Source organism: Oenanthe melanoleuca, chromosome Z (genome assembly GCF_029582105.1).
Source record: "Oenanthe melanoleuca isolate GR-GAL-2019-014 chromosome Z, OMel1.0, whole genome shotgun sequence".
NCBI lineage: Eukaryota > Metazoa > Chordata > Aves > Passeriformes > Muscicapidae > Oenanthe > Oenanthe melanoleuca.
Genome location: NC_079362.1, coordinates 72,624,460 through 72,647,636, shown reverse-complemented (window position 1 = coordinate 72,647,636; position 23,177 = coordinate 72,624,460). Strand labels below are relative to the sequence as shown.

Sequence of the window (23,177 nt, the reverse complement as noted above, 5' to 3'; positions counted from 1 at the left end):
TTTCTGGAGCATGAAGGTTTTAATGCTGTGAAGAATATTGACAACTGTCAGGCACCAGTTATGTCAAAGCCATAGTCTGCTGCTTATCTGGTAGCTAAGATGCTGAGAGGGATTTTTCAACAACACTGATCCAAGAAGAGGAATTTGGATGAGCACAGGCTTCCTGTACTGTTGTGGAGGTGCAAATGCTTATTTTGTGTTGGTATGGCCAGGTTTTGGCAGCGGTGATGCTACAGGGGTGGCTACTGTGAGAAGCTGCTGGAAGCTTCCTCATGTCCTGCAGAGCCAGATCCAGCTGCATCCAGGATGGAGCCTCGCTGGCCAAGGCTGAGCCCATCAGTGATGGAGGGGACAGCACTGGGATAACAGATATGAGAAGGGAAAAAAGAGTTATTGCACAGATGTAGTTGCAGCCAGAGAAGAGCAGGGTGAGTCCATGTGAGAGGAGCAGCCCTGCAGACAGCTGGGCAGTGCAGGAGGAGGGGCAGGAGCTGCTCCAGCTCTGGAGCTCAGGTTCCCCTGCAGCCCCTGGAGCAGCCCATGGTGAGGCAGCTGTGCCCCTGCAGCCCAGGGAGGGCAGGGGGAGCAGAGATCCACCTGCAGCCCTGGGGAGCCCAGGCTGGAGCAGGGGATGCCCAAAGGAGCCTGTGAGCCCACAGTGTTCCTGTGCTGGGGCAGGGGCCTGCAGACCCAGAGAGAGAGATCAGCCTGGGCTGGAGCAGGGGGATGCCCAAAAGAGGGCTCTGAAATGAAGGAAGTGGAAGCAGGGTCCTGACAGGAGCCTGCAGACCCAGAGAGGAGCCTGGGCTGGAGCAGGTTTGCTGGCAGGACTCGTGAACCCATGGGGGACATGGAGCAGGCTGTTCCTGAGGGACTGACCCTGTGGAGAAGAGTCCCACACTGGAGCAGCTTGTGGTCAGCTGCTGCCCACGGGATGTGTGGTAAAAAGTCTCAGCTAAAAACCATAAAACAAAAGTTGCTAGAAGAGTTAAAAAGATTGTTGCTCACGTTATCATTTTATCCACTAGTTCGTTTGTTGGTTCTTTAATCAAGTTGCTATGATCTTTTCCCCAGTTAAATGTGTAGTCCCTATGTAATTTAAAACCCAGGTAGTCTCTATGTAATTTAAACCCTAGTTTATTGTATTTCCCTATCCCGGTTACCTCCCACTTCCGCCCTTTCCCTTACCTCATTTCCAGCCTGCTGCTGCTGCCTGCCTGCCTGTCAAGTCAGCAACACCCCATATGTAAATCTCCAGAAGTTTCCCAGTACCACCATTACCGGAATTTGTAGCTAAAGAGAAAATTCACGAATTCAACCAACACCAAACCCAAGTCCACAGATCACCTCAACTAACAAGCTAAGTCACCTGCAATGTGCCCTTTGTAAACAATTAATCACCACTACCGATGGAGTTTCCTGGTTTTGCTCTTAGACAGGTCTGCATGGGAGTCTCCTCCCCGCGTTGGAATGTCAGCAGTGGCAGGTGTTGAGCTTCCCTGCGACCTGATTAATGAAAGACTTGTTTAATAAAGGTTTCGGCACTGCTTTATAACAGGGCGGACTCACACTGGAGAAGTTCCTGGAAAATTCTCCCATGCTGGAGCAGGGGAAGGACTCTAGCCCTTCTCCCTGAGCAGCAGCAGGAATGTGTCATGCCCTGGCCATCACCCCTATTCCTTGTCCATTGTGATGCTGCGGGAGGAGGGAGAGCCTGGGAAGGAGGAAGAGGAGGTAGGAAGATGTTTTTAAAATTTATTTTACTGCTCATTATCCTGCTCTGATTTTGTAAGTAGTACATTAAGTTCACATCCCCAAGTTGAGTCAGTTTTGCTCATCACAGTAATCAATTTTTGATCTCTCCCTATCCTCTCTGAAATCAAGAATCTTTTCTTATACTTTCTTTCCTATGTCCAGTTGAGAAGGGGAATGATAAATTTGCTTTGGTGTGTGCCTGGCACTGAGACAGGGCCAACCCACTTAAATGTTCTCCTAAAACCTTAAGCTGCTATTTGAGGAAAAAGAAATATCTCAAAGTGTTTTTGAAGAACTTTCAGAAAAAAATGAAGAAGTTGTAGAAAAGTTGTTGTAGAAAGAGAAGGCCTTTTCTAAGTGTGATGTAGAGAGGGGCAGTTAATTCTAACACTGTTAGAAGGTGCAAGTTCTAAAGACATTTAAGTGTGAAGAAAAAGTGTTTCTTTTCATTCACTCTTCAGGACCTGAAAGATCTTTTCACAGGGAAAAAAAAAAAAAAAGAAAGAAGGAAAAAAATCCACGTGGAAGTAAAGGATACCCCAGAAAACAGTCAAAGCAAGAGTAATAGTTTGATTTTAAAAATTAAATTGGTTATCCTTCTTGTCCCAAAGATTGGAAGATAAATGTAGAAAATAGAAACACAATGCAGACTCAACTTTTTTAAAAAAAATAAGGATATTACAGAGGCTGTCCTAAGATGGTGCTCAACTAATAAAGGATTTCTGAAATCAACTTAAGGTCCTGGAAGAGCTGTGTCTTTCATCTGGTGTGTATCAGGGACTTGGCTGGTTGCCACTATTTAAGAATTCTTTACTGTTTATAGTTAATAGAAGGAACATAATTCACATAATTCTTTTCGTTGGCCTCTGTCTAACATGGTATTTGTGTACTCCTTCCTATTGAAGTTCCATTATTCTCTCAGTCTTTTGCTTTTGTAATATTGTCAAGCTCCATCTACAGCAAATAGCCACAGCAAAACTAAGAAGAAATTCTGTAGTCTACCCCCACTTCAGATGCCTTTTAGGTATATCAGCATCCAGAGGCTGCAAAAAAACTCAAAAACTGTCCTATTGCCACATACTGAAATTCTGTTCCTCTGCAAGCTTGAGACTGACATAGATGTTCTGATTCTCAGGGCTTTTTGTGGCAGAACTCTGAACCTGATCTTATGGAAGGGAAAGTATCTTGGACTTGGGAGCTGACCAGATGTGCCTACCATTCAAGTTTGTTTGTTTGTTTGTTTGTTTGTCATAAGAAAATAATAAAATTTTAATTTAAAAATTAGTTTTCACTACTTTTTCTCTGTCGCTCTCTTTTTTTTTTTTTTTTTTTTTTTTTTTTTCCCCCTAAAGACATCAAATTAAAGATAAATAATATCATTCTCACCTCCTGGAGCCCTTTACCGGCATAGCCACAAGAAAAATATTGAAACTTCACATCAGTGGAATGTGGGTTTAGAAATAATGTTTCAGGGTAGCATTTTAACCTAAAGTGTGTTGTTTTAGACATATTGTCCATACATACATTATAGCATATGAGTTTATATGTACATACATACATTTGATTCCAGATTTCAAAATCATTAGGTATAAAATATCTTAGCAGACATTTGTGGACATAGTAGACTGAAATTTGGAAGGTGGGTGTATTTTTTAGCATTTTAATTGCAGTTGGCATCAAGACTAGTACGTAATATATATTTCTTTTGTACAGATAAATATGGTTCTTAATCCCAAATCTGAGCTTTAAAGAATTATGAAAATTCGTTTGTTTTTAGAACAATGAAAACTACACCTGCTATAAAAACTGATACTAAAATAGATAAATACAAAGTTAATCTAATACAAAATATTTCCTTGTAGGATTCTTTGACAGATTTGACTCCAGTAAGACATATTAGGCATTTCAATACAAATACCAAGATTCTGATTTTGCACTTTTTTTTTTTTTTTATGCTAAAGGTGAGCTAATTTTGGTCAAACAGTTAGTGGTACAATGAAGCCTAAAGTGATAGATTTTTTCAATCATGGTTAATTAACAACACTATAAAATTACTGAACTGTTTTGCTTTTCATACTCTACAGAGGTTAGATTAGCACTTTTCCTAACACGTAAGCTTATTGATCTTACAATATTTTGTAAGAATAGCATCTTTAAACTGATTAACAGACTAACTAGTGACAGACTGCAGTGTCTGGTGTCTTTGGTAGAAGCAGATCTGGAATCAATTGCAGTGGGAGTGACAAGTGGGATATTTGTAATCTTTTACAAAACAGCTCTGTAAGAACTTTCCAAATAATTGCACTTGCATGCTTGTCTAGCTCATAATCCACTTGGCAGTGTTTAAATGGGAGAGTTTATTTCAGATTTGTAAAACACAGTGGTATGTTTCATACAGGTTTCCCATTGTTTCCACATCTGGCACAGTGTTTTTACATATGACACTGGTTACTTTAGACAGATTGAGAGCTGGTCATAAATCAAGCACAGATAAGCAGCAGAAACTTTTAGTTAAGAGGTGATCTCACTATTGTTCTGAGAACAACAGTATATATATTCATTTTTGCCTTGTTTCTTGTAAAGCCTTGTTCAGCCCATTATGTAGATAAGTCCAAGCCTCTGTTACTCCAAATGTTGTTAAATGTTCCTCTGTTCAACTTGAAAAACAAAATGTCCACTGGGAGATTTAGCTATCCAAACCCCTGAATTTTCTTCAAAAAATGTTTCACAAATGATTTTAAAGGAATTGGCTTTGTTTGTCTTACCATTGTTGAGCTAAATTATGCACTTAGTTCGGATAATTTTTGATCACAACATATTTAAGAACTAAAGTACTCCCTTCTGTTCAGTCAACAAAATACCAATAGACAACTTGATTTCTAGAAAAAAATCATAATGGAAAATAACCCATGACATTAGAAAAGTTTAAGTCAGAGAAATTCAAATTTATTCTCTTTGGTGTATCCCTGGTGAAGCTGGAGCTATTTTTACATTTACTCAGTATACACAGTGAAGTGGAAAGCATTTGAATAACTGATCACAGATTAAATTAAAGAGCCTGTCTACTCTTTTTTTTTTTTTTTTTTTTTTAACTGATACACAATTTTACATGGTTCAGAGTGAAAATCCGCATGCCTAAAGTGCAGTTCAAGAGGTGATTTTCAAGTAGAAACATTTTGGGAATCGGGCATTATCATAATCTATAAATTATTTTGAAGTAACATCTGAAATGCGAGAATGATTTTGTGCTGTATTTTGTTAGCAGTCTAAATTGAAATGGAAAGAATCACCATTTTTTTTTCTAGAAACTAGTATTGCAAGGATGATTATAAAGGAGCAGCCTAGCAGAGCATTAAAAGTCAGAAATTCTGATAATCCCAGGATATTGTGATCTGTCTCTGAAAACATTCAAATATAGATGAGAAAATAAAAGAAAAATGTGTCTCTTATTGTTGGTTGCTGTGTTTATTAGGATTACATCAGGTTTGACATGCACTAGGTAGTAGGTGTAAATGCATATTGTCTGAAGTCTTGAAACACTAATGTAGACCAAGTGTTGGGACCAACACTTCAAGACAAGCAGTGGAGAGTTTTTGGGAGCACAAGTAGCACAAAAGGTCAATAAATGACCTGAGGAGGAGAATTCAGAGTACCTTTTCTGTTAAAAAATAGGAAACCTGAAAGAAAAAGAAGAGATAGGAATGCTGAGAAGAACAATATTCTCCATACTCACAAGGTTTCTTTGATTCACTGGCCAGGTATTTAAGTATGTGCTTGGAATTTTCACTGTACCTTTTCATAATAGCTGCAGTAAATAGCATGAAAAGTGATAATCTTACTGTGTAATAAGGACATTTGGGTTTCAGAGATGTTTCTAATGGGATAGCAAGGCAATTCATTTCAGAAACTGAGTAATTTCTCACCCTGGAAACTTTAACGTAAGGCTAAGTAAATGTTGTTCAATGGCTAAGTAAGTGTTGTTTAATTTACTTGCATGGATTTGTGGCATGGGGCAGGGATTAAAAAGATGACCCCTCTGGAGCTCTTCTAATGCTATTTATATGGTATTTCTTATTATATTCAGGCTTATAATTTTCCTTCCTAACAAAGGAACCAGAAGGTGTATCAATTTGAAATAACATGTTCATATGGAGTAAGGCTTTAAGATCTCTAAGATTCTCACATTCTGAATATCAGTCTTGCGTTTGAAAGTGTAGAAACCTTATCTGTGGGTGTAATTAAAATTCAACAGAAATCCATAAATGGCCCAGAATCATTAGTATTTCTAGACAGTTAGGATCATAAATCATTTGTGAAACTTTATTGGAAACTCAGAGAAAATGGCTTTTCCCTTTGAAGTAGTCTAAGGCATGACCTTCAATGTTTCTGTTCTGTATGGAGTTAGAGTAATCACTTGTAGGAATTTTAAAGTTAATATTGTATGAGTGCTCTCAAGAATGTGACAAACTGCCCTTACTTCTCAAACCTTTGTACAGCAGGCACAGTATTAGTTGTGTTGTTTGACTGAGATAACCAAAGGGAAGCTGGTTTTTGTGACAATTTTTCTTTGACAAGACCAAAACCAAAATGCTGCTCTACTCTCTGGACTCTGAAGTAGTTTCACATTTTCTGTTAACAGTCAGGCTTGCATCTTTCCTCCTATAATTTGCTTTTTCTTCATGACAAGCTGATAAGGCTGGGATTAAAACCCATTTCAGCAGGGGCAGGGCTGAAATGTGCCTGACACGAGGGACAGCAACAAGAACTTCAGGACAAAAGGCATGTATTCAACAGCTGAGCAGCCAGCTTCAAGGTGTGAGGTTGTCAAGTGCCCAATCAGCTATACTATGTGTGACACAATGCATCATCCCACAGATGAGTAATTTCCAGGACAGAAAGGGGATGTGGATTATTGAAGGAAGTCAGAGTGCCTGTGGCAGGTGAGTGATAGAACCACTGGGTATTTCTAGTAGGAATCTGAATTCCAAAAACACAGAAATGCTTCTGTAGTGTGTTGGAGGTCCCTTAGCAACACGATTCAGAGGTGTTCAGCATGTTTGAGACTGAATATATTAAATACACTAATGTAAAATTTAAGTTTAGATTTTTTTTTTTTTTTAGGTCTCCTAGCAATTACCTTATTATGCTAGCTTTTGTCAGAATTGATGAAGTGAAGCTGGTGTGCCAAATGTTTTGAGGTTTTATTTTTTTTTTTTTTTTCTTCTCTGGAACAAGTTGAATCAGTTCTCCAGTGCTGTGCAATGATTTCTGCATTAGCACTCTTTCTTGTCACAGCAGCACTTCAACAATTCAGCAAGTTGGCCTTATATGCCTTTCTATGAAGGATATTTTTTTACATTTCTTCCCTCTGCTGTATCTAATATGCAAACATAAGGGACAAAAGATTGGTCAGTGTTTCCATAGTGGCATGGACTTCCATGGGCTCATGAATATTCACTGTTATTAGATGGTTCATATTCCTTTAACCCATCACTAAAAGGAACACAAATCAGTCAATATTTGCATTTTGCTTGCTATTCAAGTTTTCAAACTCATGAGCCTAATGACAAGAATATTTATCCAGGTTAATTGATAAAATATCCTCAACATAGAGTGCTCTAGGAAACAATTTCAGAATACTTACATGTTGTATTAACATCTCATTATTTTATTCAACAACCCCAGAGCAAGTGGGGATGTAGGATGAATGATATGTGCTTCCTAATGGCATTTTCTCTAGAAAAAAGCTCATCTCTTCTAAGATATGTGTGTTCTTTTTCTTAAGACCTAAGCATCCTTAATGATCTTTTCATCTTTAACTAACAAAACATGAATTCAAACAAAGCAGTTGCTGGAGTTTGAATACCAAATGGTTTAATTGCTTGCTGTATTTTACAGTGAGTTTTAATATAAAATTTAAAAAAAATAAAAGAAAATAAGAAAAATCAGCAGAATTGCCATAAAGTCATAAGCTATATGTGAACAGGAATAGAAATAAATTTCTTAAATAAATGATTCATTACAATTTAGTACTCCAGGCTTATTTCCCACCTTTGCAGTTACTCTTTTTTTTGCCTAAGGACAGATTTCTATGAATTTACATCATGATAAATGAGTCTTTAAAGCAGTGAAGCAGAGATAAAATAGACGGTTGGAATTTGCTGTGGAACATCACACACTGTAAAAACTCCAGTATTTCAGTTTAAATAATTATATTTAGCACAGTTTTATTCCTGTTATCTGTATAATACTTATGTAGCTGATTTTTCTGCCTATATTAATAAGTGTTTTAGGCCAGGTAATTTCAAATCATCTCAGTATTAATTTTTATTGGCAACAGACTGAAAGCAAACCCTTGTACTTTAGTGCTCTGGTGGGAGAAGGAAGACTAATTGATGTTATTGCAAATGGAAATAAAGCTAAATACTTCTCCACTACTGAATTGAATGAAATTAGGGCAGACGAGGCTGTTTGTCAATACCAAGTTATGATGAAAACCAGTTAGAATAAGTCCTGTATTATAAATAGGAATGCAGTATTGCTTTTTCAAGCTATGGAGAAATTCCTGGAATTTAGGAGGATATGTCTGTACAGTTTGTTTATATAATGTAATAATATTTAATAAACTGCTAAAATTAAATAAACATGTGCATGTCTTTAAAGCAAGTATTTCAAGTGTTTAGTTCTCATCAACAAATACTTAATTCTGCTCTTTCAGACAAAAAAATGCTGTCAATTTTTTTCTTATTTTTCTTAAAGATGAGGAAGTGACTTTCCATTTGGTTGTCTTAACTCATCTTCCTTCTCTAACTTAATTCCATTTTGTAGCCTCTTCCATTTCACAAATTCCCTCCCTGTGTTCCAGCTCTAAATAAAAGCAAAAATGGACTTTCCACTTTTTTATGATTAACAGAACACCTGGAAAAAAAAAAACTTATTCTTGTCTATCATGTATACATTACATTCACTAATTATTTTATATATAAATGTGTTTTGCTTAGGTTGTTTTTTATGCCATGCCCACAATCACTCACTTTCCTAACATTTTAAAGCCAGCCAAGTGCTGCTGCCAGGTGTGGGAACAAAAGCTCCTCAGGAGAAGGTTGCTGTGTTTATGGGAGATTACCAGAAAAACCCAGCTGTTCTAAGCAGTCATTTTGATATCAATATTAGTTTTTATCTACTGTATCAATAATGGGCACACAAGAACGGTTTTAATGAAAATTAAATTCTGCTTGCAATGGGGCTTAACTGACCTACCTGTCTGATCCTGTTGAAATTCAATATTTAGATATCATATGCAGTATTTCCTGTTTACGTCCTACTTCATGCTCTGATGAACAGATCCTTCTGAGTCCTGGGGTTTCCATCCAGATATAAATTCAGGCACCCTGCCTGGGCACAGAGCTCAGAAGTCCCTCAGGACAGTGGCAGATCCTGGCCCTGGAGGACTTCTCAGGCACAGAGACTCTGTCTCTGTCCACCTCTGCTGCCTGACTGAAAGCAGACAATCATACTTGGATATCTCTGTTTCTACAGGATCTGTTCATGTGAGTACTCCTTAAGCAGGGGTGATTTTAATAGTCCACGATGGAGTTAGTATTACTCTGTATTTAAATAATTTTTTATTGCAAGATCAATTATACTGCCCACAATTTCAAGCATCAAAAATTTTCCTAATTTAGTCGTTACTTTTCTAAGTATCTTTTTTTATTTATTTATTTTTTTAACTGGGCTATTTTCTGTTATATCCACTGTCTCCTATGGTTTTTAAGGAGAGAAAATGAGTATTCACGTTCTGTTCACCTTCTCCATTCTAATTATTATGATCATCATATCTGTGTACCTGTTCTTTTTTAATAAAAATTTCCATTTCACCTTACTAGTTATTTCTGTCATGAAAGCCCAGCACTTCCAAAGGAGACAAGTTTTGCCTTCTACTAATTTTGGGGCAGATGCTTTTTGGTCCCCAAAAATATCAAATAACAGTTAAAGCTTGGCAGGTATCTTATTATTTATCAAGTTCTTTAAATAGATCAGATGTTTTAAGAGCAAAATCTGAAATTGATGATGAGCTGCTGTGTTTTCTTGTAAGTTTTCACTGAATAATTTCAGTGTGAGATTTTCACACTGAATGTCATTCACCAGCTTGGTAAGATAAATCACTTGATATAAGTATTAAATACTTTCAAAAAGTTGGTCTTTTTCTTTGCATTTTTTCTGAATGAACGAATATATCCCTCTCCCTTCAGTCCCTGTCTCCTTCAGAAATTGTGTGTGGAAAAAGGAGGAAAACAGGAAGTAAATTTGTTTTTTTCCCACGCCAAAGTATCTGGTTTATTTCTGCAAATAATGGATGTAATCTGAACTAAAATGAGTATTGATCTAGCCCTAGATTGACAAATCTAGCCCTAGAAAACTTCTGTGTTTTCCGTAAGCTTCATAAAGAATAAAGACTGTTAAAAGTTGTTTCCTATTTCACTTGAAATAGTATTAAGTGTAAACTAGCAGCCTTGGTGATTATAGGATGCGTAGTTAACTGCAAGGTGAAAAGAAGGTTGTCTGATTTGTTTTAAAATTCAGGCAAGTTCTACATAGAATAACAAACTTCATAATTAAGAAATTTGATCCATTTTATTTTGCTGAGGTATCTGAGCTGTTTGTTCGATGACACTGCAACCCCAGAGGTACCAGACCTCTTGAGCCTCACAAAACTGCTGCTGTCCAGGAAGAGAAACAGAGAACGATACAGAGCTGGGAGGGGGCAGAGAGAGATTTTTTATTGGAAGCTGTTAAAGTGGTTGCTATGAGACCTTCTTCAGCTAACACAGGCACAGCAGTGTGTGAGGCTGATAAATCATAGCTCTTGCATTATACCTTCCCTTTCTGTCTATTTTTTTTTTTTTCCCTAACACAGCTTTTATAGTTGTTTAAGATCAGAGAAAACACCTGCCAGTTGCTTTTCCTTCTGTTTCGGTCCCTTCTGCTGCTTCGTGCAAGATGGAGCTAGAAAATGCAATGATCAGCTCCTCGAGCAGTTCTTCTGCAGGTTCCAGAGAGTACAAGGTGGTGATGCTGGGAGCAGGGGGAGTTGGCAAAAGCGGTAAGTTTCTGCAACAATATTTTGGGAGACAAGGGGTGAATTGGGAGCGGAAAGTTCACCGGAAAAGGACATTGTTTAATGAGGGGATTTGCTCCTCTTGCGCACGGCTCGGATAAAAGACTATAGTTTGTGACTGGGGCAATGAGTCAGCTTAATTTGTTACAGACTGAAATGCTGGAAGCCTTTTTAATTGGTTATTTGTGTAGGGCTGTCCTTGGGTCTGTTGTGTGTGAGGAGAGAGCAGTCAGGCTGCTGCTGTGAGTTTAGCAGCAAGTGCCTGTGTCACTGTCCCACTTGGTGAGGGGTGGTGGTTTGCTGGACAGTGTGCATGAAACTTGTCAGCCTGGGGGTCCTTGTGCTCAGGCAGAAACCAAACTAAATGCAAACTCAGCTCTACAGTGTGGGGGATGCCTGCAGTGATTCTATTTTCTTCCCCACATCTTTTGTTTTTTGTTTTTTTTAATTATTTTTTTTTCTCTGAGTATCACTGTGGCTCAGCTGGTTTTAGTCTCCTCTCTGGTCCGGACAGGTACAGCATGCCTGCCTGAGTCTCACTCCAGGCTCTGAGGCAGATTTGCAGCATATTTTAATATCTCTGTCTACAGCTGGCAAGATATGCTAGTGTCTGACAATGATATCTCTTCAGAGGAGTCATCATTTTCTCTGGACAGTGTTTTCTTTTTCCCAGATATTATCAGCTTTGATTTATTCTCCCTGAAACCAGCTTTCTCTGCTCTTACAAAGACTTTGCTGAACATGCAGAGTTTGTCACAGAAGCCAGAATATTGAGCTAGCCACACAACATGAATTTGATTACATCTTCTGGAAATTCAAAGAATAACAGAAAGAGAAACAAAATTACAAAAAGCAGGATAATTTAATATAATATAATACATCCCAGCTAGATTCCAAGGAATTTTCAGGATAAATAGCTGTGACATTAAATTGTAATAGCTGTGTAGATCAAAGTTTTATTTATATTCAAGCAATAAAATGAGGTCTAGGTGCAAAAAGTTTAAAATTGTGAGTCAACATAATTTTCTTTCTGTATCCATTCTCTTTGTGTTTTTTTATATTTGGCTTCAACTTCAGTGGCACATCTTTCAGTGAAAGCTATTTCCCATCAGTATTGCTTAACCAAGCAAACAGTTCTTGCACAGATGTTACTATGCAATCACCATGTAAAATGGGAAAGAACAAAATGTTGGTAATCTTGGAGTAAATTTCTGCAATTTCAGATTATTTTTTTCACAGGAATGCAGGTATCCAGGATGTGCCAGCTGAAACTTTCAGTATAATATATATTTATGTATATATATATATATATATATATGTGTGTGTGTGTGTATATACACATATATGTATATGTATATGTATATGTATATGTATATGTATATGTATATGTATTTTCTCCCTTATTTATGTCTTTTCAAATTTCTTTTTTTTTTTTTCCCCTGAGTGTGTCCAAAAGATGGCAATAATTCCACCCCCCCACGACAAACAGAAGTTTTTTAGGAATAATGCAATTTTTAAAACTTGTTCACTACAAAGTATTACAAACTGCACTACATTGATAGCGTGGCTGAATCATAACAACCAAACTTTACACGTACGTGGAGGAAATTTCTGGATTTCCATTTACTATTAAATAAGATTTGAAATAAAGAATTTAGTTAATTCAAATTTCTGTGTTCAGAAAAGCTTAGCTGCTAATTTTATGAGAATAAAACCTTTAAATCTGTGAATTCAACAAGGTATGATGCATCTCCAAAGATGTGAGAAACACATAGTTAACAAGTTGAATTGTGTGATCTAAAGAAAAAAAGATAGAATTAAGTGGATATTTATGATATTCTGTGGCATTAATGAAAACTTCCTCTTGTTATCACAAAAGAGAAACACATAATTAAAAAAAAAAACAAAAACAAAACAACAAAAAAAAAAAGAAAAAAAAAACCAGCAACTGAATATTATTAAGGGTTCATAAGGAAGGAGGTGGACAGTTAACATTTACTAAGTAAAAACTTCTAATATGTAATGGACCTGAAATATTTCAGTAGAATCCTGACAGATAGTCCAACTGATAGAATTCAGAGAGAGGTAAAAAATAAAAACACTTGTCATTCCATAAATCATTAGTTAATTCTGACTGTTACATAAACAGGATTAATTTACACCGGATTAAAAACAGAAGTCCTTAATGACTACTTTCATTCTACAAGATAAGCTCTGCTTTCCTCTACTGACCTAGATTCAATGTGTCCAGGAAATTATGAATTTAACCATAAAAATTAATCAGAGTAGAATAAGGATGAAAGAAAAAAATAGGTAATTTTGTTTCCAATTTTGATTTTGAGAAATCATTGATATGTGGTTTGATGTATTGATAACATCTTGCCTTCTTTTTCTTATCTTCTCCCTCCTTCTTTGCTTTTAAGTCATGATGAAAACAGTAGCAGCTGGAATTACTGAGTGGGAAACCTCTTTCGGATGAAAGACTTTTCATTCCTCAATTCATTCAAATATTAAATAATTCAAGTTTGGAATAAATTTTCCATAGGAACCAAGCCACAAATATGTTAGATTTCTTTTTACCCTGGATGTAGTTCACTTCCAGAGATCCCCTGGGCATTTTGATCTTGTGTTTCCAACTTTGCCCTGCCTTCTTATTGTGACACTTGTGCATGGGGTGGAATGAGGAGGAGGAGTCCAAAAATGGATGTTCTTTTGGCACTGGTGCTTACAAAAAATTCTCTTTGGTTCAATCAGGCTTGTCTCTTCACTTCTGTGCTCCAAGATGGTAGACAGTGCAGGAGGACAGCCAAAATCCTTTTATTTGTGATGATCAGTGTGGTGTAAATTTCACAGGAATTGCTAAAAGAGGATGAACTCTGTGCATCCAAGTCTGACATGTGCAGAGTAATTTTGTGTAAACTGCAAGTGGTCTGCAAATGGTTACTTAAGGGTTCTCATACTTCAAAATAAATTCTGGAAAAGTAGTACTAATTAAAAAAAAAAATAAAATCTGCCATTGTTATATAGGAGGAGAAGACACCACCTCAAAACTCAGCTTTTGGAAGAACAGGTATTAGTTGAGTCTGATGAAAATGTACAAAGCTAGATATAAATTTTTATAGGAGTTGATTTCTGGACTGTAATTATAGAGTATAGATTCCCCTAGAATGAGTTATCCCTTCTAAGACTTCTGGAAACAGAATTCTTTTTGTTTTCAGAGCAATGGGTTAATTTCTTATGTTGTATAAGTTGTGTTCATCATCAGGAACATCAAGTACAGGCTGATGCAAGTTCAGACCAAAGTTATGCTAGAACCAATCAATGAAATTAAACTGATGTAAATAAAGTAAATTTTGCATTGACTCTCATTCAATTATAGTCCATATCAAAATGACATATTTCTAATTATAGTTATATTTAACAAAAAATGAGGATTTGGCACTTGTTCTTCTCTGCTCTGATGACAAATTCAGCCTACCTGAGTACCACTCAGACCTACCTGAAGTTGCACAATACAGGGTTCAAACCCTAAGAAGCTTGGTGATTCTGAAACCCATTTTGCTCACAAATACCTTCAGAGATCAGTAAACAAGGTGCTCTCATGGTCCTTGTCTGATGCAGACCAGACCTGTGGGGTTAGCTCTGATTTCAGTGTTACAAATAAAAAACATCCACAAAAGAGCCTTTCAATCCTGAGACCATCCATTGCTGCCTTATATTTAGCAAGCCATTTACATTGATAACAATACTTAACTGCAGCACATTCTGCAGAACATTACTGATGATTAACCCAGGGGTTGCAAAGTGACTGCTGAAATGAACAAATTGATGTACCTGTGAAACTGAATAAACTAAAAAATCTCCCTCTGATGAAAAATTATTACCTAAGAAATCTCCAAACTCTGATCAGATTGCACCATTACCCACCTTTATGTGCATGAATAAAAGTAATGAATAAAAGTAATGTTTAAAGCATTTTTGTTTTTTTTTGTTTGATTGATTTTTCCTAAGGGTGAACATGTCCACATTATGTGGACATAATCTACAATTATTCCAGGTAAATAAAATTACATGTTTATGCATAGCATAAGTTTATCATAGATGCAAAGTTAATTCCTTGTTAGCTGTCTCATGGAAGTTGCATTTCAGATGAGAAAAGGAATTATTTAAAAAATCAAAACTAATTAATATCTCTTGCTAATAAGATAGATTTTTTTTTTTTTATCTTAGAGAAAATTTTCGTGTTTCAATATTTATTTCTCAAACTGATTGCCAAATGATCTGTTGCCACCACACAAAATTTGTAGTTATTTTTAAATAATTTCACCAAGACTTTTGTAAAAACTAATATATTTCCAGTTTTATTGTATATTGGAAAGTAGTTAGAAGTGTATTTTCAGGCTTCAGTCTTAAAAATAATTTAAAAAAAAGGTGGAAGAGTAGAAATTAAGAAAGTATTCTCTCTAGGGGATTGGCAGAATAGTGTGAGGAAATTTATTTCCAGACTGGGTTGGCTAAGGGAGGCACTCTTATCCATTCATTTCCTTGATTTTCCTTCTTTTTTTTTCCCCCAATGTGGCATAAAGGCTGTGCTTCTACACAGATGCAGGTGACTCATCCAATTAATTTCAAGATCATGTGTACACAATAACTTCCAAAATGTGTGAAAACAATTATGTTCTCTCTGATGTGGGAACTTCAGTACCAGGAATTAGATTAAATCTACAATTTTCTTCCATTTATGTTCTCAACTGCCATTTTTTTTCTGGCCTGGTTTTACCTCTTATTCAGCCTTGATAAAGCAAATTATGTGCCTATTATTTTCAAGCATGTCCTCATAACAAGAGTCTCCAGTACACAGAGCACCCTGGAGTGTGTGCTGGAGAGCTGGCCCTCTGCAGCTGTTAGTAAACTCCCTGGAGATAAATTAATACATGATCCAGTTATGCTGAAAAGAATGAAGGGCAGAGGTAGAAATTCCACTGGTATCAAAAGTGCTGAGTTTGAAAAGCACCACTTGGTCCTGCTGATGCTGTTCTTACTCCACCAGCGGTGTCACAGAGTATTCTCCAGACATTGATCAAACACCTCAGCAGCCTTTTTTTTTGGAGGGGGTCTGGCTTTGATTCGGTTTATTTTCCCCAGGAATATTCTCAGGTGCAGCTGTGCTTCCCTAAATGCCTGGTAAATGAATCAAAGGAAAGGGTCTGGCCTTCTCTCATGTCCTGAGGCAAGCCAATCACCAGGATGAAGGTGTTGGATTTAGTTACTGCTCAGTATGAGTCAAGGTGAAAAAAGTTTCCTTTCAAGTTCTTGGGCATGCTGTGGATTGCAGTTAAGGCAAGCTGAGTTGCTTTTTTACCCTTCAAAGTCAATGCAAGTTTTTGCTGTTTTAATTTTTCCTTCTTCTCCTCTAACTGCAAAAAATGTCAATTTTTTTTAAGCGGAGAAGAAATTGAGATATTTAATCAACAAAGACATATATCTGTATGCCATCTGAAAAGAATTGCTTGTTCCCTCATCATTTTCTGTCTGAAAAAGATAAAAAAAAAAACCAAAAAACAAACCAATCTGGATTTTTAATTCCGCAGGTGTTCAGGAAGATTATTCTATACATTCAGACTAAAAAACACAAAAATCAAAAAGCAAAAAACAAAACAAAACAAAAAACCAAAAACAAAAACAAAAAAAAAAAACAAAAAAAAAAACCAAAAACCCCCCAAAACAACCAAAAAACAAAAAACAAAAATAACCCCCCACAAACAACAACAACAAAACAAAACAGAAAAACAAAACAAAACATAACAAAAAACAAAATCAAAAAGAACCCAGAAAGATGAAAGAACATATATCTTTTTTACTATAAGCAAATTTCCTTCTTGGTAATGGTTCTGAAAGGGTAAAGGTACTGACCATTCAAAATGACATATAAATTCCTTCAGTCATTCATGGGGCTGCCTGCAGCCTCTCATTAGCTGTGACCTCGTGTAGCAGTGACAGCATGAGGCTGGGAAAGGAAGGGAGGGGACAGAAGAACTCTGCAGTGGTGCAAAGCACATGGTAATACTTCTTGACAATTATGTATCCTTGGAGAAAACATCCTAACTGGAAACTCTAATCCACCAGCACTGTTTGTCGTGCCTGGGATGCAGTGAACTGAACAGCAGTCAGTTCTGATGCAGAATTGCAGGTGTTTCATGCAAAATAATCATGGTGCATGATGTATTTTTGCCATGGAAAAGCAGACAAACACCTTGTAGAGAAGGACCACCAGTGCCAGAAAATCACATCCCCAAATTCCAGTTTACTCATAAACCAAATTATGCTCTAGAGATTATATAAATGCAGAGATTCTGGTGAATTTGTGATCTTTGATAACAACTGTTCACATGGTCTAGTTTTCTTCATAGATAGATAATAGAATTTGTTTCAAGTTTGATTTTGTGTAATTCCAACTTCTACACATTTTATCTCTTTATAAACAACTTTGAAAGAATGTGTGTTTTCTGTTAATACTTATAGACAATAAGTTCACACCTTTATCTTCTTTCACTGCAGTACAGTGAAAACTTTGCTTTTAGGACCTTATTTCCCTGCTCAGAGTGTCTTGTGTGCTTAATTATAGAGCCCTAATATTTCCACATCAACTTTTTGAGTACGAATTCCAAAAACTGACATACTTTTCTAAGAGTGGCATTACTAGAAGAAAGGTTGCCTACTGGTTTCCTCTATAGAGTTATTTTTTGTTCCTCAGAGAATAATGAATTCTTTTATTCAGGTGTAGTTCACAGAGGTCACATACAGAGAAATATCTATAGTAACTTGAAGCTATTTTCTCTTTCCCCTAGTGTTATCTTTCACCTGTGCTATCACATCTCTCATGATGATCTAAATTCTTCATTTTCATATGTGTTATCTTATTTGGAACCATTGGATCTGAGAATTCAAACGTTTCTGGACCCCTTTCTGATATTCTTCATTTATCTTTAGTGTATATGTTATCTACTTAAAAGCATTAAATACATTATTTATGTATTTTTGTAATGATGTATTTATGTAATTTCTTTTGCCTATGGGCAGACCTTCTGGGCAGAATTGTTTGCCTCAGGGAAATGAGTAAAAGATGTTTTCATTATTTTGGCAGTTCACACAGTTCAATGGTTATAGGGGTGGAGGATTCAGTTATGCCCACTGTATTTAATGGGGGGGTTTCTGCATGTGAGATACCAACCCAGTGCTGAGAAATCTGACTGGAGCCCTGGATTCTTCAGCACGTGAAGATGCATGATAAATAGGACAGAGTTCAAAAAAACCGACAGAGATGATAAAAGGAGTGACACAGTATGATTTATGATGACAAATGACAATGACTATATTCAAATAGCTGCTGTAGACAGTAATTCATGATTCTTTATTGTACAACTTGCATATATATACAGATATTCAATGTAAATGGATGCAGCTCTGATGGGAATGGGTTGATCTCCTATCCAGCTTCTCCCATCATAACTTCCAGATGATGAATACCCATCTGGATAAGGCAAACGAGCTGGTCACTTCCATGCCCCTTTGGAACAGGAGATGGAGATCGTATAGTATTTAAAAGTAATGAATACCAAGAGAAGAGCACATCTATCCCAACATTTGAGGAGGAAAGCAGCCAGAATTGCTTCATGAAGAGTAAAAAGTTAAGTGATGAAACTGGAATTAGAACATGTTGAATTAGAGATATCCAAGATATTCCAGACAAATTTCCTTTGGACCCTAAGAGGGGCATATACCCTTAATGATTTGTTTAAAAGCAAGATGGAGCAGATTGTGGAAGAGTCTTTGAAAGGAACAGGCTGGTGAATGTTTTGTTAGTCAAAGTGCTTTAAATTAAGACAGAACACATTACAAAGACTGGACATTAAAGAAAAAATATACCAGAAAAGGAAAATAATTTCTTCTTATAGAAGAAAAGGACTACTGTCATCCTCAAAATTATGATGTGTGAAAAGTCATCAGGAATTTTGGCTGATGTGGGTCTAATAATGTAGATAGCAAGAAATTTTCTTAGTGTTCAGCCTGCTAAACAGAGATCTTTAGGCTAGTCTTAAGATTGGACTTGGTTTAGTATAAAAAAACAAAAAAAATTTATGTTGCCTCAAACAGAACTAAAGTGTGTCCTTCTGAGTATAAAGGCTCCTGTAGAATATTGTATTGTATTGTAAATATGCTGACATAGAACTCTTACAGTAACAACGGGCCACCTTGTGTGTGTTGGGGAGTGGTGCAGATGGAAGGAAAACAGATTTGTTAGCTCACCTCCTGCTGTTCTTTGTTCCAGGGATGGAACTGGAATTTAATGATTCTTTACCTACACACTCAATTATGTGAACAATTATGTGACAGAAGCCTGAAGATGAACAGGGGGAGGTTTAGTTTGGATATCAGGAAAAAGTTCTTCCCCAAGGGTATATTTGGGCAATAATAGGTTTCCCTGGGTATGGTCCTAGCACCAGACTGACAGAGATCAAGAAACAATGTTCTCAGGCAGGGGGTGGGATTCTTGGGGATGGCCCTGCTCAGGGCCAGGAGATGGATTTGATGATCCATCCTTGTAAGCCCCTTCCAAGTCAGGGTATTCTATCATTCTAAGTGAGTAACATTCACAGCAGGTTATATTAATGAATCTGCTTTTCATGGTGTTTCATTAAAGCAGAGCTTCACTTATAGTGAAGATTTCAGTGACTCGAGCACCGCTCAGCTTTTTCCCATTCACAGTGCTTGCTGTAAAGAGACAGAAAACCTTCCAGGCTATTCCTCAGCAACAGGAATTGGACTATCAAGGGCTCTCCTAGCTTCAGCCACACACACATTTGCCATTTGAAATGCCCAGATTGAAGTCTTGAGCAAGGGAACAAGCACTGTTTCATGACAATGACTGGGCACTGTCGGTATCTTTGCTGTAAACAATCTGTTGAGGCAGCCACAGGAACTGTTTCTCTTCCAAGCCATCCCTGCTGCTGAGCCTAGCCATCTGCATTTTTGGCACGTGCTATCTGCTAGAATTTTGGATGAGATTAATTCCATTAGGGACACTCTTGAAAGCACAATTAAGTTGGTTTTTTTTTTTTTTCTTCTGTTGCTGCTTTTATCTCTTTTCTTCCCATACTTTCCATTTTATGCCCTTCCATTCCTCTGGTAATCCTTTTTCACTTTTAATTTGTTCTTTGACTTTAATTAGTCTCCATTTACGCCTGCAAGCCTGTCTAATTTTCTTTGCTAGAAGCTGGAAGTCCCATCATGCTCACACAGCTCCTGTGGCAGGAATTGGGCATTACCAGAGTATTGTGCATGGTCCCAGTTTCAGAGGAAGTGTCTTGGGAAGGTGCTTTTCTGCAAGCCCTAGAAATCTGCTAAAGCATTACCTGCCCACTAAGCAGTGGAGACTCTGGCAAAAATCACTCTGTTTCAAGGTGGGTGGGGAAAATCCATAAGATGAGGATGTCAATGTGTGCATAAAAGACTACTTCAGGAGATGCCAAGTGGTGTCAAGTTCACTATCTCAAGGAGATGCCAATGTCTTGTATGTTCTCAAAGTTATGTTCTTGAGTCACTTAGTCAGTGTTTCATCTTTTTGTTAAAACCCTAGAACTAAACTAGTTATTTCAGGGGTCCCAAAAGTGACGTCACAAATATTTATAATTTTTAAAAATTGATTTCATAAGTTTTGGCAAAGTAAGAGCTGTAATCAGCTGAGAGACTAATGCACATAGCACATCTTCAGCTTACACTGACTACAGTTATGAGAGGAGCTGTTGTGTAATTCCTTTCCTTGCAATCTCCTTGAAATGCTAATGTAATTCTGTCTTGTCCATTTTCACATGCCCAAAATAAAGGAGTCCTAGCAGAAAGTTATATTCTCTGTCAAGCCCTGTGATTCCTTTACTAACAAAAAATTCCTTTACTGGTGAAAAATCACCTTCGATTTTTCTGTCAGATTCTGTGATTCTTTCAGTAACTTTACTAGCCTACTACCTGCATGACAGCTTGTTGGGTTACACTGAACTTTTCCCTGCTGAACAGAATCTGCAATGTCTTTAAAGAAATGACTCTTTAGCAGCTTGCAAAATGTATATTGTTATTTTAGATTTTTATTCAAGATGTTCAAAACCAAACCTAAGTGTTGGCAAATTCTCAGTTGGTTCAAAACCAGCAGCTTCTGAATTAATCCAGAACTCTTGGCAGGCTTTAAAAATCCCGCTTCCCTAAATTTTTTCTGGATTTTGTTATAAAGAAATTATGTTCTCAGTTTGATTAAGAAGCAGCCATTAGACATTTTCTTCACAGTGAATAATCTTACTTGGGCTGTCTGGTGACATGGTAATTTTATCTCTCATCACACACAGCATGCCAGAGCTTTGCTCTGTGCAGTGTCCAACACTAGGTACAGCCCAAGGATGTGTTCCTGAACTTCATGAAGGCTCCATATAGTTGTATATATGCTCTAGAAACACATTATTTCTCCCCTGGGATTAGAGAAGAAAAAAGAACAATATTATACAGTTATATATAATGTATAATGCATAATATATGAGCTCCAGAAACCCATGAGCTTCAGAAACCAGGTTCTTGTGGCTTTCTTCTACTTACAGCAATATCAATGAATTTCCCAGAATTAAAAAAAAAATTGTGAATTTGCAACATAATCTCTCTTGGTGCACATTTTTTCTCTCTAGAACCCTAGTCTGTTCCTAAAAATGTGGAAGTAAAAAGCCCCATTTTTCAAATCTTTCCCAATATACTTAAAAGTTATTAAATGCCTGACATAGCAAGGAGTGCATCACATAAGCTTCCTCTATTTTTTTTCTTTCTTTTTTCTTCAGGTAACATGCTCAAAAATGACAATTGGCTCTGATATTTGATGATGAGGAAGGCATTAAGAAAAAGACAAAAGAGAAGATATAAAAGAAACAATCCAAGCCGTTTGTATGGGAAATGTTAACAGACATCAACAACTAAGAATAGAGAACCAGACAATAGAAAAAAAAAAATAAAGACATAGAAAAAAGATTAAGAAAACAGAAAACTAGAAACAGACCAGTAAAGGAATGTTAAAGGAGTAAAAGGACAGATGCAGCAATTTTTACCTCAAAGAGCATTTGTTTCAGATGCTGTCTTCCCACTGCAATTATCCTACAAGGTGCTAATAATCCATGGTCATACCCCAACACCTGCTAGAGGCCAAAATGCACAAAGAAGTCATGTTAGGGGATGATTCTCCTGCCTCTGTGACTTCTTATCCCGTGTTTCTCACTCAGTTGCTCTCAGGAGTAGGAAGTTGTTGAGGCATCATCACAGCTGTAGATTGGAAGGAGTTGATGTCTTCTGACAGGCAACAAGCCATAGGACAGGAGAAAATAGCCTCAAGTTGTGCCAGGGGAGGTTTAGATTGAAAATTAGGAAATATTTCTTCAGTGAAAGGATTCTCAGGTATTGCAAAAAGCTGTCCAGGGCAGCGATACATTCACCATTTCTGGAAGTTTTACAATAACTTCTGTATGTGTAGGTTAGGGACATGGTTTTCCTGTCAATGCTGAGTTAATGGCCAAGCTTGATGATCTTGGAGCTCTTCTCAAACCTTAATTTTTCTATGATTCTATGAGTCTAAGTCTTCTGAGCAGAGGCCTTTTTTTGCTTTCCTCAGCCATGTACAAGACTGTGTAAGTCCAACAGAAATATAAATTTATGGGGTGCTAGGCAAAGCAATGCTTCTCATGTGTGGTGTTCTGACAACCATCCAGAACAGAGAGGAGTCTGTGTGTCCCAGCCTGAGCAATATGTAACACCCTGTGAAATCAGTGGGAGGCACAGCATTTATCAGGCTCTTATGTGTTCTTTGAAGAACTAGGTTCCTCCACACACAAAAATCTTCAGCGGAATAATGAATCACAATGATGCTAGAGGGATATCTCCTTTGGCACCAAGAAATAAAATTCCATTTTCCCCCAGTATGGGAAAAAAATGACAAGATGCAAAACAAATATATGTGTATTGCTATATGTTTTCTCTTATTCTTTGTGACCCAGCTCTTACTTTTGCTTTCACTTCCCAGGTTTTACTGCTCATAACTATATAAATAAACTGCTGCATCACTGTAATAAATTTTGAACAAGTGGCAGTAGGAGGAAAAATCAAAACAAAATGCCAGTGACTATAAACAGATTTAAATACATATATCCCTGAAACATGCTCATGTAAGGTTTATTCAGTGTAAAGTAACACGTATTTTCACTCTTTATGGAAAATGTTTGTTAAT

The 23,177-nt window shown here is 37.0% G+C and overlaps 1 protein-coding gene across 3 annotated transcripts in view; it reads left to right on the top strand.

Moving 5' to 3' along the window:
* Window positions 1-1,186: 1,186 nt before the first annotated feature.
* RIT2 (Ras like without CAAX 2) overlaps window positions 1,187-23,177 on the top strand; it is a 181,831-nt gene continuing 159,840 nt past the window's right edge. Inside the window, exons 1-2 of one of the 3 annotated variants that reach the window (XM_056513709.1) lie at window positions 1,187-1,734; window positions 10,673-10,858. In XM_056513709.1, coding sequence (XP_056369684.1) covers window positions 10,756-10,858 — 103 coding nt within the window. In that variant the 5' untranslated portion in view covers window positions 1,187-1,734; window positions 10,673-10,755. Of the gene's footprint in view, window positions 1,735-9,161; window positions 9,306-10,474; window positions 10,859-23,177 lie in introns of those variants that run through there. The other 2 variants (XM_056513711.1, XM_056513710.1) reach the window with 2 other exon arrangements.